At 43.6% G+C, this 15,465-nt stretch overlaps 1 protein-coding gene across 1 annotated transcript in view; it reads right to left on the reverse strand.

The window, feature by feature from the left end:
* Window positions 1-15,465, reverse strand: part of PRKDC (protein kinase, DNA-activated, catalytic subunit) — a 150,244-nt gene that overhangs the window by 90,577 nt on the left and 44,202 nt on the right. Inside the window, exons 27-30 of the mRNA XM_060128298.1 lie at window positions 12,988-13,214; window positions 4,309-4,403; window positions 2,831-2,930; window positions 1,565-1,698 (exon numbers count right to left, since the gene is read on the reverse strand). Coding sequence (XP_059984281.1) covers window positions 1,565-1,698; window positions 2,831-2,930; window positions 4,309-4,403; window positions 12,988-13,214 — 556 coding nt within the window. The remainder of the gene's footprint in view (window positions 1-1,564; window positions 1,699-2,830; window positions 2,931-4,308; window positions 4,404-12,987; window positions 13,215-15,465) is intronic.

Here is a 15,465-nt window from a genome sequence, read left to right on the forward strand (position 1 = left end):
GAATGACAACAGGTAAAGCAAACTTGTTAACTAAAAGCAGTAAGCGTATATAAAATACTAATAATGTTTTTAAAACAATTCTCTAAATTAAAAAACACAAATATACATTTCTACCATATACGTAAAATTATAGTCTAGTAATTACATCCTCTGTATTTATATGGTATACGTAATGCATAGTATGAATACAATCACAACATACAGTATGCAGAATATATAGTATTTAACATAATGCATTCCACAGTATACATCATGTTCGAGCATAACACATGCAGCACCCTTCTAAGTCGCAGAATGACATGCAGTCATTTCCACCTGCTGCCCCTGAAGCAGCCCCGCAGAGGCCCTCCAAGCCCCTTGCTCAAGAGAACCAGCTCACGGTCCGCTGTGTGCGGGCACCTCCTCACCCAGATGCACATGCCCTGGTTCTGGACTAGTGCCCAGTGCACGTGAAGGGGAGCCAGGGCCGGAGTCTGTCCTGGGGCACAGCTTCCCCATGCCTGAGCTACCAAACCCCACACCTGAGCTACCAATACATTTATTCCTGAGAAATTTAGAAATTGTCTCAAGTCTCTTAAGTAGTTTAATGGTTTAGTACAGTAACGACTGAAAAGCATAGGCCCATTGCTTTCCTTTAATACCAAATGATCTGAGATCATTCAGACTTAGGAGTCTGGCAATTCCTTATTAATTACAGGCCAAAAAAAACAACTGCATTACTTCATTAACTATTTTTTTAATATATATAACTGTTTTTTTTTAATTTATACTTGGCTGCATTGAGTCTGCTGCTGCACGTGGCTTGCTCTAGTTGTGGCGAGCAGGGGCTACTCTTCCTTGCGGTGCGTGGGCTTCTCATTGCGGTGGCTTCTCTTGTTGAGGAGCATGGGCTCTAGGCATGAGGGCTTCAGTAGTTGCAGCACGCAGGCTCAGCAGTTGTGGCTCGCAGGCTCTAGAGCACAAGCTCAGTAGTTGCGGCACACGGGCTCAGTAGTTGTGACTTGCGGGCTCTAGAGCACAGGCTCAGTAGTTGTGGCGCACGGGCTTAGTTGCTCTGCGGCATGCGGGATCTTCCCGGACCAGGGCTCGAACCCGTGTACCCTGCACTGGCAGGCAGATTCTTCACCACTGCGCCACCAGGGAAGTCCCGCTTCATTAACTATTAATAAGATTTCTAAACCTTAATTGAATATCGTGTTAACTACTATGGTCATCCAATCCTTCCTTCTTTCTTTTAAGTGGGACAGAAAAGCAAAGATGCGGAATAAAAGGTACTAGGAAATTCTAAGTTCACCTCTTCTGTATCGTCTAACATCAAAAGCATTTTTTTCTTTCCTTCTATAAATCTTTGAGAAATGTACAGCCATAATTTATCACCTGTCTTACAAATGATCTGTAATGATTATTTTTTGTACTTATTCTTTGTATGTATTAGAACGTACTTATTTTTTATATTTATTAGAACATATTACATTTATCTAAATAATGGAAATATCGTGTTTTATATAAGTGCGTCTCTAAACTACTAGCAAAAGTCATTTATAGGGCATAAAGACCATCATACCTGGCAACAAAGGAACAAACTTATAAAAGAGTTCTATGGACTTGTGTCGACATTCTGTCTGGGGCCTCCCACAATTGGAGAAAAGCCACTGGACCACGTCTGATAAACACAAGGGTGCCGTAGGTGGAAAGCCTCTGCATGGAGAATACATGTATTTAATATTCACACTCCAACATTCAGCATTTAGCTGGCCCCAGAGTCTAAAAACCATACATTCAATTTTGCTACCCTGATACATGTAGAAACCATATTTAAAGGCATTCAATTTATTTTTAGTGTATTATCATTAGAATACAATCAAAATGTCACAGGTGAAATAGGTCCTAAATGCTGCCTTCCTTTTATTTTTTTAATTGAGGGAAAATTAAAAAGCATTTCTTAAAAGATCAGCACCAAGTCTTTGCATGTTCCCTTTTCAATGCACTGTAAACTGAAAGGGGGTTTAGGTTCTGAAGTAGTGCTTCTCAAACTGTGGTCCCTGGACCAGCTACATCAGTATTAGCTTGGCAGAAAGGCAAATTCTCAGCCCCACCCTAAACCTACTGAAGCCAATTCCAGAGCAAGGCCCAGCGACCTGTACTGTATGTAACCAGACCCCAAGGTAATTCTACTGCTCAAGTGTGAGCATGAATGACCTGGAGAGATGTCATACTCGCGGCAGAATCTGGAAGAATCAATTTTAAAACCACAGAGGGAGTATTAATGTCCAGTCTACAGGCTATGCTTCTGCAGAGTGGTGGGCGCCAGCAGACACCAGAGCCCCCAGACCCCTGCACAGACCTGGGGGAAGAGGCATGGCACACCCGCACCCCGTCTGAGAAAGAGACCTTGCCGGGATGGAAATGGGAGCAAAGACTGGAAACCACTGGGCAATAAGCCAGCCTTGGTTTTGAGTGGCTTTATTTCATAATCTGCAACCTCATTCTGTCAAAATCCTACTATTTCAATATTTTAGTTCTTACATTTCAAATCTACTCCATAACAAACAGCTCATGCAGATTCCAAGCAAATAATTCCACACCAAATTCGCATTCAGAATTAGTGCAGACAAATGTCTCAGTTACAAAGCTGATTTTCAAGTTGTATCCACTATCCCAACCAAGATGACACCTTAAACAAAGCACTTTCAAACATAAAACTTTTAAGTTACTTTGGAAAATTGACTCTTTATACTTCCACAAATTCCTCCTGGATTCTCCTGTGTTAACTGAGAATTAGTTTTATGTTCGGGGGAAAGAAAAAGAAGAAGGAAGCAACACCACCTACCGGGGACAGCGTCGTTTTTTTGCTTTGTTTAAAGAAATGTGCTTCTTCTCGATGATGCGCCCCAGGTGATCGATAGCATCGCAGCATTGCTGAACTGTACCTGCTCTCAACACAAACAGAGATTGCTGAAGGAGATCTACAGCTGATCATCATTAACAAAGTAGTACTACAGGCTTATTGGCCTAGTTTTGTAATTAAAAAGGTGATTTTACAAAAGAGTGTTTTTCATCCCTCAAAATACAACACTGCACATCCAAATACAAAACCCATGTTTAAGATCGCAGGACAGCAAGGCACAGCCTTGCGTACAGGTCTGAGATGGAAGGGCTCTGCAGGTGTTACAAAACCCACAAAGCAGGCCAGAGCCCGTGCACCCCACTGAAGGCTATTATTTCAGGGGGTCAGTTCCTTGACCCGCACTTTTCTCATGTAGGTTAAACTATATTACAGTTAATAATACAGCCACTGCAGGAGAAGAAGAGAAATAAAATAGTAAAACCATCTACAGGCGTCTAGGGTTATTCAGGAAAGGGGCCTCACACAGCCTATTTTGACCTCTGTTACCAAGGAAGTTTTCTTTCTACACTTTTTAACTATGGCAGTGATTTTTTAAAGAGTAAAATTTCATCTACGCCTTTTAACTATGGCAGTGATTTTAAAAGAGTAAAATTTCACTTGTTGAGAAAATTCCCCTATATACGATGTCAAGATAAGGCAATTTTAAGCTAATGACGGCTGACGGCAGGACTGAATTTTAAGTGTTTTTGCTCATGAGTAGGGCTATCACCATGGAGGACAACAGAGCTTCAATCTGTCAAAAAATGAGAGACACCACCATTTGGCAAGTGAGAGGGGGTCCCCACGGCACCCGCTGCGAGAGCCACATCAGGGTCCACACGCCCCGGGCCAGACGCCCTGCAGACTGAGCGGGGAGATGCCAGGAAGTTTTCCAGCCCCAGAACTCCTGGGTAGTCCCGACAGCTTCTGGACAGAAGTTAACTGCAAAGACGATCATTTATTACTCTCTTTGCCACTTCAGCATAGTTCTGACTTAGTATTTTAAAATGACGTCTTAGTTACTGTCAAAATAGCCTTATTACAATTCTGTAAGGAAACCTACTTTCTACCTTCTAGGTGTCATTAGTGAATTCAGAGACAAGGGCCAGCTTTCTTTAGCTCGTGTCAGCCGTGCCCTTTCACTGGAGCTTCACAGCAGGGCTGCCCCACCTGCCCTGGCCAGGATCCCTGACCAACCAGGGGTCAAGCTGAGTGGATGCCAGGGGACACGGCGAGTCGTACAGGAGGCACTGAAGCCTCTTGTAACAAGCGGGTTTGAGGCAGCAGAGGGCCCCACCTCCCCTTCACTTATCACCCTAAACGGGGATGTGAGGAGAAGACAGCACCTTACGAGGGGGTGACCCAGGCCCCCGCATGGACAGGCTCGCTGCGCACACACAGAGAGCCCGAATGGGACCTACCCAAGGACCTCTCATCCGCATGTGCTAAGGCCAGGCTTTCCACGTATGTAACCAAGGCTTCAAACACAAACTGTTCTACCAGAGACTCTTCCTCCCTGAAAAATAAAGAATATTGAGCCTTATCTGAGAAGACAATAAAACAGAAACAATGACGGGAAAAAGTTATGTTATTAAAGAATACATACCTTAATGAAATTTGTCTTTAAAAATGCCGCAAATCTTTTAAAACATAAAACCTAAAACACTTCTGAAAGAAGAAAACCTGGTCAAAAACAGACCAAGAGGCACGGGCTTTTTTACTGTTACAAGCACCCTCCTCACCTGTGGACCTGCTCACAGCACATAACCTAAAACCTAAAGCCACTGTTCTGACCACACTCCACACACCTCATCAAAATTACATGTAGCAGAAAAGAAGACCTGGTACTACGTCCACATTTTTTTAAATAACGGAATTTTAAAAGTTCTCTACCGGGGCTTCCCTGGTGGCACAGTGGTTGAGGGTCTGCCTGCTAATGCAGGGGACGCGGGTTCGGGCCCTGGTCTGGGAGGATCCCACGTGCCGCGGAGCAACTAGGCCCCGTGAGCCACAACTACTGAGCCTGTGCGTCTGAAGCCTGTGCTGCGCAACGGGAGAGGCCACAATAGTGAGAGGCCCACGTGCTGCGATGAAGAGTGGTCCCCGCTTACCACAACTAGAGAAAGCCCTCGCACAGAAACTGAAACCCAACACAGCAAAAATAAATAAATTAAAAAAAAAAAAGTTCTCTACCTATCCAAAAGTAAGTTAACATCAACAGTCATCTCTGGGCCTTTTACAAGCATATCCGCCACATGTGAACAACTACCTGGACCACAATATCTGTGGACCAACCACTGACGTCACACTCATGGGTAGGTCACAGGCACAGGCCAGCCTCTCCCTGGAAAATCTGTTCCTCAGTGACACAGGACAGTGAATGATTAAGCACACAACGCCAGGCAGGGGCACTAAGGCTCATGGGCGCTCTAGCTGTGTGACCAAGTGCAGGGTCACTGCTCCACCTCTGAGGTGGTGATTTCCTGAAACAGGACCAGAGTGAGGAACCAGCAGGCGCTGGAGGGTGGGGGGTACTGAGAACAGGACCGCACACCGCTGTTTGGTTTGGGAGGACTATCACCCTAATTTCTTAAATTTGAATCCTAGAGGGGGACCCACAAGCTCCAAGTGCCCGCCACGACACCCCACCACACACCCAGATGTGACACTGACACTAAAGGGCATCGCGCTGTGGGCCACGAAGGCGGATGCAGCACAGGAGTCAGAGCGAGGGGCCAAGGCTCACCTGGAAGAGCGACGTGCGGCCAGACCATAGAAGGGGGGGTTGGGGTCAGAGTCCCAGGCTGGCTACAGTAGCTTGTATCTTAAGATGCCAAAACCATTTGAAGTAGCAAGGAGGAAATGACATGACCAAATGATACTCCAAATCCACGATCCCCAAGGAAAGCTCTCCAAAACAGTTCATGAGCTTGCAGGATGGAAGCACCCTAACTTGTACTTACATCACTCAACACACAATCCCTCGAACACGGTTCCCTCGGGCATCATTTCTCAAAGCCACCCGGAATGTAGTCCAGCACATCCGAGCATCCGAGAAAGACGGCAACAGGGGAAAGGCAACAAGGCCCAACAGGACGGAGAGGGGAGCGCGCGGGCGCACAGTCGGGTCAGACAGGGTGGGCGAGTGGGGCGGAGAGGAGCTCTCCACCCCGACAGACCCAAAGGAGCCAGGCCCAACGACCCCCTGCGTGACGCTGCCCTCCAGCCCAGGTTCAGCCTGGACTGTCGACTGCGCTCACTGACCCCACGAGAGAATTCTGCTCTGACCTGCTCCTGACACCCAAGTCAGGCCACTGGGGTCTCAGAAGCAGAAACTAAAGGGCAGTCCACATTCTTGGACGGTACTTCTCCCCAATGTCAGTTGTGGGTCCACTTCACACATTTCTAGAGAGCTCGGCTTCCCAGGACTAATGATGGACTTTGTCAACCTAATTCCTTGGACCAGGCTCCTGTCCTCTGAGAAGCTGAAGCCAGTCTCTGTTCAGCAGTTTCCCAGGATCCTTTACCTGACAGTGAAAACACTGACCCAAACTTCCCTGGCCGTGTCTATGCCTAACAGCTGCTTTCCGAAACCAAGAGCACACCGATTAGGGTACATACCAATATACAGAGAATGAAACAAAACAGCAAAGCAAGGGAACAAGTGACATCCAAGTCAGGAGAAGGATTACCTTAGGGCAGGGCGGATCTAAAATACTGATAATGCTCCACTTCTAAAGCTAGGTGGTCAATATGCGGGCACTTCTGTTGCTATTATTATTATACAAACTTTACACATTTTAGGGCTTTCAAATTGAGGCATAACTGACATACGTTGCATCAGTTTCAGGTGCACAACGTAGCAGTTCGCTATTTGTACATGTTACAAAACCATCACTGCAAGCCTAGTCAACATCAGTCACCACACCTACTTACAACATGTTGTACCTTGTGATAAGAACTTTTAATATCTTCTCTCTCAGCAACTTCCATATATAGGATACAGTGTTATTAACTGTAGTCATCATGCTGTGCATTACTCCACCAGGACTTACTTCTTTTATAACTTAAAATTTGTAGCTTTTGATCCCCTTCACCCATTTCTCTGAGCCCCCAGCCCTGGCTTTAGCAACCACCAATCTGTTCTCTGTATCTATGAGCTTGTTTGTTTGCTGTTGTTGTTTACAATTTCATATATAAGTGAGATCACCCAGTATTTGTCTTATTCTGTCTGACTTATCTCACTTAGCATAATGCCCACTAGGTCCATCCATGTTGTCACAAATGGCAAGATTTTCTTCTTTTTTATGGCTGAGTAATATTCGTGTGTGTGTGTGTGTGTGTGTGTGTGTGTGTGTGTGTATTAGATATTCTATATCCATTCATCTCTCAATAGGCACTTAGGTTGCTTCCATGTCTTGGCTATTACAAATAATGCTGCAATGAACATGGGGGTGCATAAATCTCCTCAAATTAGCATTTTCATTTTCTTCGGATAAATACCCAGGGGTGGAATTGCTGGATTGTATGGTAGTTCTATTTTTAATTTTTTGAGGAACCTCCACACTATTTTCCACAGTGGCTACACAAATTTACATTCCCGTCAACAGTGCACAAGGGTTCCCTTTTCTCCACACCCTCACTAGCATTTGGTATTTGTAGACTTTTTGATGACGGCCATTCTGACCAGTGTGAGGTGATACCTCATTGTGGTTTTGATCTGCATTTCCCTGATGATTAGTGATGTTAAGCATCTTTTCACGTACCTGTTGGCCATTTCTATGTCTTTTTTGGGAAAATGTCTTGTCAGATATTCTGCTCATTTTTCTAATCAGATTTTCTGCCATTGAGCTCTCTATACATTTTGGATATTAACCCTTTATTAGATATATGATTTGCAACTATATTCTCCCATTCAGTAGGTTGCCTTTTCATTTTGTTGACCGTTTGCTGTGCAGAAGTTTTTAGTTGGATGTAATCCCACTTGTCTATTTTTGCTTTTGGTGTCAGATTCAAAAAATCATCCCTAAGACCTATGTCAGGAAGCTTACCAGACCTATGTCAGGGAGCTTACCACCTATGTTTTCTTCTAGGAGTTTTATGGTTTCAGGTCTTACGTTCAAATCTTTACTCCATTTTGAGTTAGTTTTTGTGAATGGTGTAAGACAGGGGTCCAGTTCTCGCAACACCGTTTATTGAAGAGGTTGTCTTTCTCCACTGTGTATTCCTGGCTCCTCTGTCATAAAATTAATTGACCATAAGTGTGTGGATTTATTTCTGGGCATTCTGTTCTGTTCCAATGATCTATGTGACTGTATTTCTGCCAACACCATGTTGTTTTGATTACTATAACTTTGTACAGTAGTTGGAAATCAGGAAGCGTGATGCTTCCAGCCTTGTTCTTTTTCAGGATTGCTTTGACTTTTCAGGGTCTTTGTGGTTCCATACAAATTTTAGGACTGTTTGCCCTATTTCTGTGAAAAAAGCCATTGGAATTTTGATAGGGATTGCACTCAAACTGAAGATTGCTTTGGGTAGTGTGGAAATTTTAACAATATTAATTCTTCCAATCCATGAGCACAGAATATCTATTTATTTGTGTCTTCTTCAATTTCTGTCATCAATGTCTTACAGTTGTCAGTGTACAGGTCTTTCGCCCCCTTGGTTAAATTTATCCCTAGGTATTTTACTCCTCTTGATACAGCTGTAAATGAGATTGTTTTCTTTTTCTTTTTTCTTTTTTTTTTTTGGCTGCGTTGGGTCTTCTTTGTTGCTGCGCGTGGGCTTTCTCTAGTTGCGGTGAGCGGGGACTATTCTCTGTTGCGGTGCGCAGGCTTCTCAGTGCAGTGGCTTCTCTTGTTGCAGAGCACAGGCTGTAGGCGTGCAGGCTTCAGTGGTTACAGCACGCAGGCCCTAGAGCACACAGGCTTCAGTAGTTGTGGCTCACGGGCTCTAGAGCACAAGCTCAGTAGTTGTGGCGCACAGGCTTAGTTGCTCCGCAGCATGTCGGATCTTCCCGGACCAGGGCTCGAACCCATGTCCCCTGCATTGGCAGGCGGATTCTTAACCACTGTGCCACTGGGGAAGTCCTGAGATTGTTTTCTTAATTTCAATTTCTGATTGTTCATTATGAGTACATAGACAGGCAACAGACTTGTATACTGATTTTGTATCCTGCAATTTTACTGAGTTTATTAGTTCTAACAGTTTTATTGGTGGAGTCTTTAGGGTTTTCTATCTGTAATATCATGTCATCTGCAAATAGTGACAATTTTACATGTTTTTAAACATTCTTCTATACACACAGGTTTCACAATTTAAAAAACTAAAAGGAAAAAACGTATCAAAATACCAAGGGCATTTTTCACAGAACTAGAATAATTTTAAATTTTGTATGGAAATACAAAAGACGCCAAATAGCCGAAACAATCTTGAGAAAGAATAACAGAGCTGGAGGCATCACGCTCCCTGACTTCAGACTATACCGTATGGTAATCAAAACAGCACGGTATTAGCACAAAACAGATGTATAGATCAACGGAACAGAGCAGAGAGCCCAGAAATAAGCCCACGCACTTATGGTCAATTAATCTATGACAAAGGAGGCAAGAATATACAATGCAGAAAAGACAGTCTCTTCAATAACTGGTGCTGGGAAAACCGGACAGCTACACGTAGAAGAATGAAATTAGAACATTCATTCTCTAACGGCATACAAAAAAATAAACTCAAAATGGATTAAACACCTAAGCGTACGACTGGAAACCTTAAAACTCCTAGAAGAAAATACAGACAGAACACTCTCTGACATAAATTGTAGCAATGTTTTCTGTCTCCTAAAGCAAAGAAAACAAAAAGAAACAAAGGAGGCCTAATTAAACCTAAAAGCTTCTGCACAGCAAAGGAAACCATCAACAAAACAAAATGACAACCTACTGAACGGGAGAAAATATCTGCAAATGATAAGATGAATATAGGGCTAATATCCAAAATATACAAACAGCTCAAACAGCTCAGTATCAAAAAAACAAAGACCTGAATAGACATTTTTGCAAAGAAGACACACAGATAGCCAACAGGCATATGAAAAGATGCTCAACATGGTTAATCATCAGGGAAGTACAATCAAAACCACAATGAGACATCACCTCACACGTGGCAGATGACTATCACCAAAAAGACCGCAAATAACAAGTACTGGCGAGGATGCGGAGAAAAGTGCGCCTCATGCGCTGTGCGTGGGAATGTAAATTAGTGCAGCCACTGCGGAGAACAGTGTGGAGATTCCTCAAAACCCTAAAAATAGAGCTACCATACAGCCCAGCAATTCCACTCCTGGGTATTTATCCAAAAAACCCCAAAACACTTATTTGAAAAACTACATGCACCCCACTGTTCATAGCAGCACTATTCACAATTGCCAAGACATGGAAACAACCTAAGTGTCCATCAACAATGTGTCCAACAATGGATAAAGACGATGTGGTAAGGGACTTCCCTGGCAGTCCAGCGGTTAGGACTCCGTGCTTCCACTGCAGGGGGCACAGGTTAGATCCCTGGTCAGGCCGAAGAAATAAATAAATAAAAGATGTGGTAAATATATACAATGAATGTTACTCAGCCATAAAAAAGAATGAAAATAATTCCATTTGCAGCTACATGGATGGACCTACAGAGTATTATGCTTAGTGAAATACACCAGATGAATACTGTATGATACCACTTGTATGAGAACTCTAAAAAATAAAACAAACATATGTATATAACAAAACAGAACCAGACTCACAGATATAAAGAACAAATTAGTGGTTACCAGAGGGAAGGAGGAGGGGCAAAATAGGGGTAGGGGACTTAGAGACACAAACTACTATGCATAAAACAGATAAGCAACAAGGATATAATGTACAGCACAGGAAAACAGCCAATATTTTATAATAACTATAAATGGAGCATAACCTTTAAAAATTGTGAATCACTACACTGTACACCTGAAACATACATTTTACATCAACTATACCTCAACTAAAAAAATCAACACACTGGCTTCAAACTCCAGTCGATTTTTTTTTCTTTTTTTTTTCTTTGCGGCACGCGGGCCCCTCACCGCTGCGGCCTGCCCCCCGCTGCCGTGGAGCACAGGCTCCGGACACGCAGGCCCAGTGGCCACGGCCCACGGGCCCAGTCGCTCGGCAGGCAGGCTCCCCCCAGACCGGGGCACGAACCCACGCCCCCTACATCAGCAGGCGGACCCCCAACCACTGCGCCACCAGGGAAGCCCTCCAGTCGATTTTCATACAAACGTGCACATGCCCACACACATGCAGAGACAGATTCCTATCCATCCAGCTATCCTCTCTCTATCCATCTACCACCGATCTATCCATCCATCCATCTAAAATCTATCTACTTATCATCCACCTACCTCTCCAACCATCATCCACCCATCCATCCATCATCCATCCATTGTCCGTCCACCCATCCATCTATCCACCCATCCATCATCCATCCATCCATCCACCATCCATCCATCTATCCACCCATCCATCCAATTAAAATCTATCTACTTATCATCCACCTACCTCTCCAACCATCATCCACCCATCCATCCATCATCCATCCATCTATCCACCCATCCATCATCCATCCATCCATCCACCCATCCATCCAACTAAAATCTATCTACTTATCATCCACCTACCTCTCCATCCATCATCCATCCCTCCATCATCCATCCATCATCTTATTTTCACAACTGCTCCCCTCATCACTAACCCAACTGCCAATTCCTGAGAGAAGCTATTCTGACCAAATGAGGTCAGATTCCTCATTATAAGGTTCCTTAGTAATCATGTACCACTACTTAATTTTTTTTTCCCCATGCTGCACAGTAGTGGGATCTTAGTTCCCCGACCAGGTATTGAACCCGGGCAGCCGGCAATGAAAGTGCAGTGTCCTAACCACTAGACCGCCAGGGAATTCCCTGTACCGCTACTTAAAAGCACTAATTCCAGCTACAGATTTTACCTTTATCTTTGTGATTGGTTGAATATTATCTACCTGTCTTTTTAAAATGCAGCCCTCACGAAGGGCTACATCTTTGTATCTCCAGCATTTGGCATGATGCCTGGCACATAACAGTCTGACCTAGCAAACAGTACTAAATGAACAAACGAACAAACACTACTACAACCTTAGGTCAGGGACTATCTTGTCCTTGGACTGTGAAACCACCCCGTCACTGGTGTCCTGGCCCTCAGACCCACTCCCCACACAGCTACTGGCAGGAGAATTTGGGGAGGAGTCTAACCGTGCCGCTCCCTGCTCGCACTATCCAGGACTCGCTGTCTCTGGAAGTGGCCTTCACATCTTAACTCCACAAAGAGAGGCTCCTGGCCAGTCTCATTTCACTCCCTTCCAAACCTCAAACTCCACAGCAAGGAGTAGAAAATGACTTCGTCTCCGTACATACTGTCCTCTTATCTCTGCCCTGTCCCTCTGACCTGAAATGCTTGGGCCAGTTTCCACTCATCCCCTAAGCCTCATCCCAAGTATAAATGGAAGAGGAGGCCAGGAGGTACAGGAGGCCAGGAGGTACAGGATGCCAGGAGGTACAGGAGGCCAGGAGGTACAGGAAACCTCCCCTAACCTACTCAAACCATGCCAGACACTCCTCTTCTGTGCTTCAAAAGACTGTGTATTATGGCTCTTGCTGCACTTTCCAGACTGTGTACTATTATGCTTCAATGTAGATCTCAACACGTTCTGAGCCTCTTCTTGAATGTGAACATCATTTTAATTCATTATTTAATCCCCAGAAAATAGCACAGCATCCAGCATGTTAACTATTTACTAAATGCTTGATATATGACTACATGGATACATAAACAGTGAGTCACTTTACAAAATCACTATTGAATATTTAGAGAGCTTAGACCGCATGCCGTAACAAAAAGATCCCACAGGCCCCAACAAAGATCCCGTTTGCTGCAACTAAGACCCGACACAGCCAAAAAAAGAAAAGGAAAATAAATAAATATTTAAAAACAAAAAAAAGAAAATTTAAAGATCTTTACACCTTCCCTGTCAGGTAACTTACGTACCTGAATTCCCTGTAGATATTATTAAAAGCAAGTGATGCTCCCAGTCTCTTGAAAGCATTGGGGTGAAGTGCAAAGCTGTACAGTCGCTTGAAAAGTGATTTGGTGTTTACGGGACTGTTTTCCTGCTGCTGCGGTGTTGTCTGCTTAATGGACCATTTGAGGAATTCTTGAATACACCGACCACAAAAATCTCTTAAAGTACTGTCAAAGGGGTCCACAATTCCATCCTGAAACAAAGCATAAAATGACAACTGAATACCTTGGTCTGCCTCTGAGCATAAATGAAGTATGTTATGAAAATTAATTTAGAGCACTATTAAGGAAAAAAACAGACACTAGTCAAACCAATCTGTCTAAAATCTAGACTCTAATAACAAATTCCTTGTGACATAATGAAAAGTTTCTTCTAAACAAATTAAGAAACTGAAAAATACATGAAAAAAAGAGAATACTTTAATTGTACAGCAACAAAGCAGACTTTCCTTCCCCTGAAGAAACACAGTGATTATATCCTAAAAACTTCTGTTGATTCTACCTCATAACATTATCTGAAATGCTTTATTTATTGAGGATAAATAGAGTAAGACCCTTGCAAGTTTCAAGGAAACTGTAACGCTACACAAAGAAAAATCATAGAGGTGTGGTTCTAAAAGTAGGACCTTCTATCAGAGCAGTCTCCAGAAAGGCACAGTCTCTAAATACTTGAAAAAACAGCTAAGGAAATTTGAGTGCTTTTGTTTCTCTCTTAGATCCACAAAGGAAAAGTTTAACTTGAGAAAGTACACGGAAACTGAAATAAGGGGATTCTTTCTAACATGCCTGGTTCCTTGCTACATGCAAAATCTTTGATCACAGTACAAATTAGAATTCACGGAGGTGATGGTAATGCACCGCGGAAACGGGCAGAGGAGCGGACAGCAGGGACACAAGTGCACTGGAGTGCACCAGCCTCCACCTCCGCCTTCACCTTTTCTTTTCTTTCCGTAAACCCTCTCATGTTACATTTCCATTCCCACCTGCTTTTTTCCTGAAGCTCTGACTTAAGCTACCTTCAAGGATCAAAAGGGGAAAAGGAACAGCTAAGATAGAAACTTCAGAACAGAAACATTAGAATAAATCCGTCTGAATGAAATAAGCCACAAGTTAAATTTAATTAAATGGATCTGTCATAGACAGGTTTCACACTAGACACTGCAGGGAATTAAACCACAGGTACAATGATGTCATCATCCTAATTACAAATGTTCAGTAACTCCCACTGCCCACAAGTGGCAGCCAGTTAGGCAACCTCTGAGAGGGAAAGGAGCTGTGTTAGTAACTACACACACAACAGGGGCAACAGGGACAACAGGGCTGGCCTGGGCAAACTGCAACAGATAGTGGTCCTACATGCAACGACACACCTCATTTCAAACTTAACAGAAAGTGACCCACAGATTCAAACAAATCAGTCTGCAAAAACATGGGATTAAAGGATGTTTGTTTGCACAAACTTGCTATGTGTTCAACTGGGCATTTTTTTAAAAAATTTATTTATCTATTTTTGGCTGTGTTGGGTCTTTGTTGCTGCGCGCGGGCTTTCTCTAGTTGTGGCGAGCAGGGGCTACTCTTCCTTGCGGCGCATGGGCTTCTCGTTGCGGTGGCTTCTCTTGTTGCAGAGCATGGGCTCTAGGCACTCGGGCTTCAGTAGTTGTGGCTCGCAGGCTCAGTAGTTGTGGCTCGTGGGCTCTAGAGCGCAGGCTCAGTAGTTGCGGCACACGGGCTTAGTTGCTCTGCGGCATGTGGGATCTTCCTGGACCAGGGCTCGAACCCGTGTCCCCTGCATTGGCAGGCGGATTCTTAACCACTGCACCACCAGGGAAGTCCCTCAACTGGGGATTTTGATTCCAAAGTCAGTATATGCCAAAACAAAAGTACGGGTTGAAATAATAGGTAAATATCAATTAAGATGATATTTAAAGAAATCAAATGTAGTTATTTGCACGAGTTCAGAATATTAAAATCAAATCAGTGTGGAAAGACAGTAAGGCTTTAGCCGACCTCACTGCCTCTGCCCGCAGTGAGCCAGTGACCCCACCCTAACAATTCCACCTCTGCTGTCTCAGGATAGTTCTATGTACACGGTGAACTGCGATGTCTAGGAGTTTTGAGTTGCTGAATCTGAATGCAGGAGAAAACAGAACCAGCTCAAAAAATTCCTTTTACTCTGAACTAGTATACTATAGTTAAAAAAAAAAAAAAAGAGGATACTGCAACTCTGATAGAAGTCCAAGAACATTCTTATTCACCCTTTCCACCCTCAACACACACACACACACACACACACACACACACACACACACACACACAGCCTTAATGTAGATGAAGTTTGTCAAATTTATAACCATCCTCCCAAAAGGAACAAAACAAAAACATCTATGTGCTTGTAGCTATTTAAAAGTATCCCTTAATAAACAGCACCTTGTTCATTAAATGCCA

This window comes from Lagenorhynchus albirostris, chromosome 17, assembly GCF_949774975.1.
Source record: "Lagenorhynchus albirostris chromosome 17, mLagAlb1.1, whole genome shotgun sequence".
NCBI lineage: Eukaryota > Metazoa > Chordata > Mammalia > Artiodactyla > Delphinidae > Lagenorhynchus > Lagenorhynchus albirostris.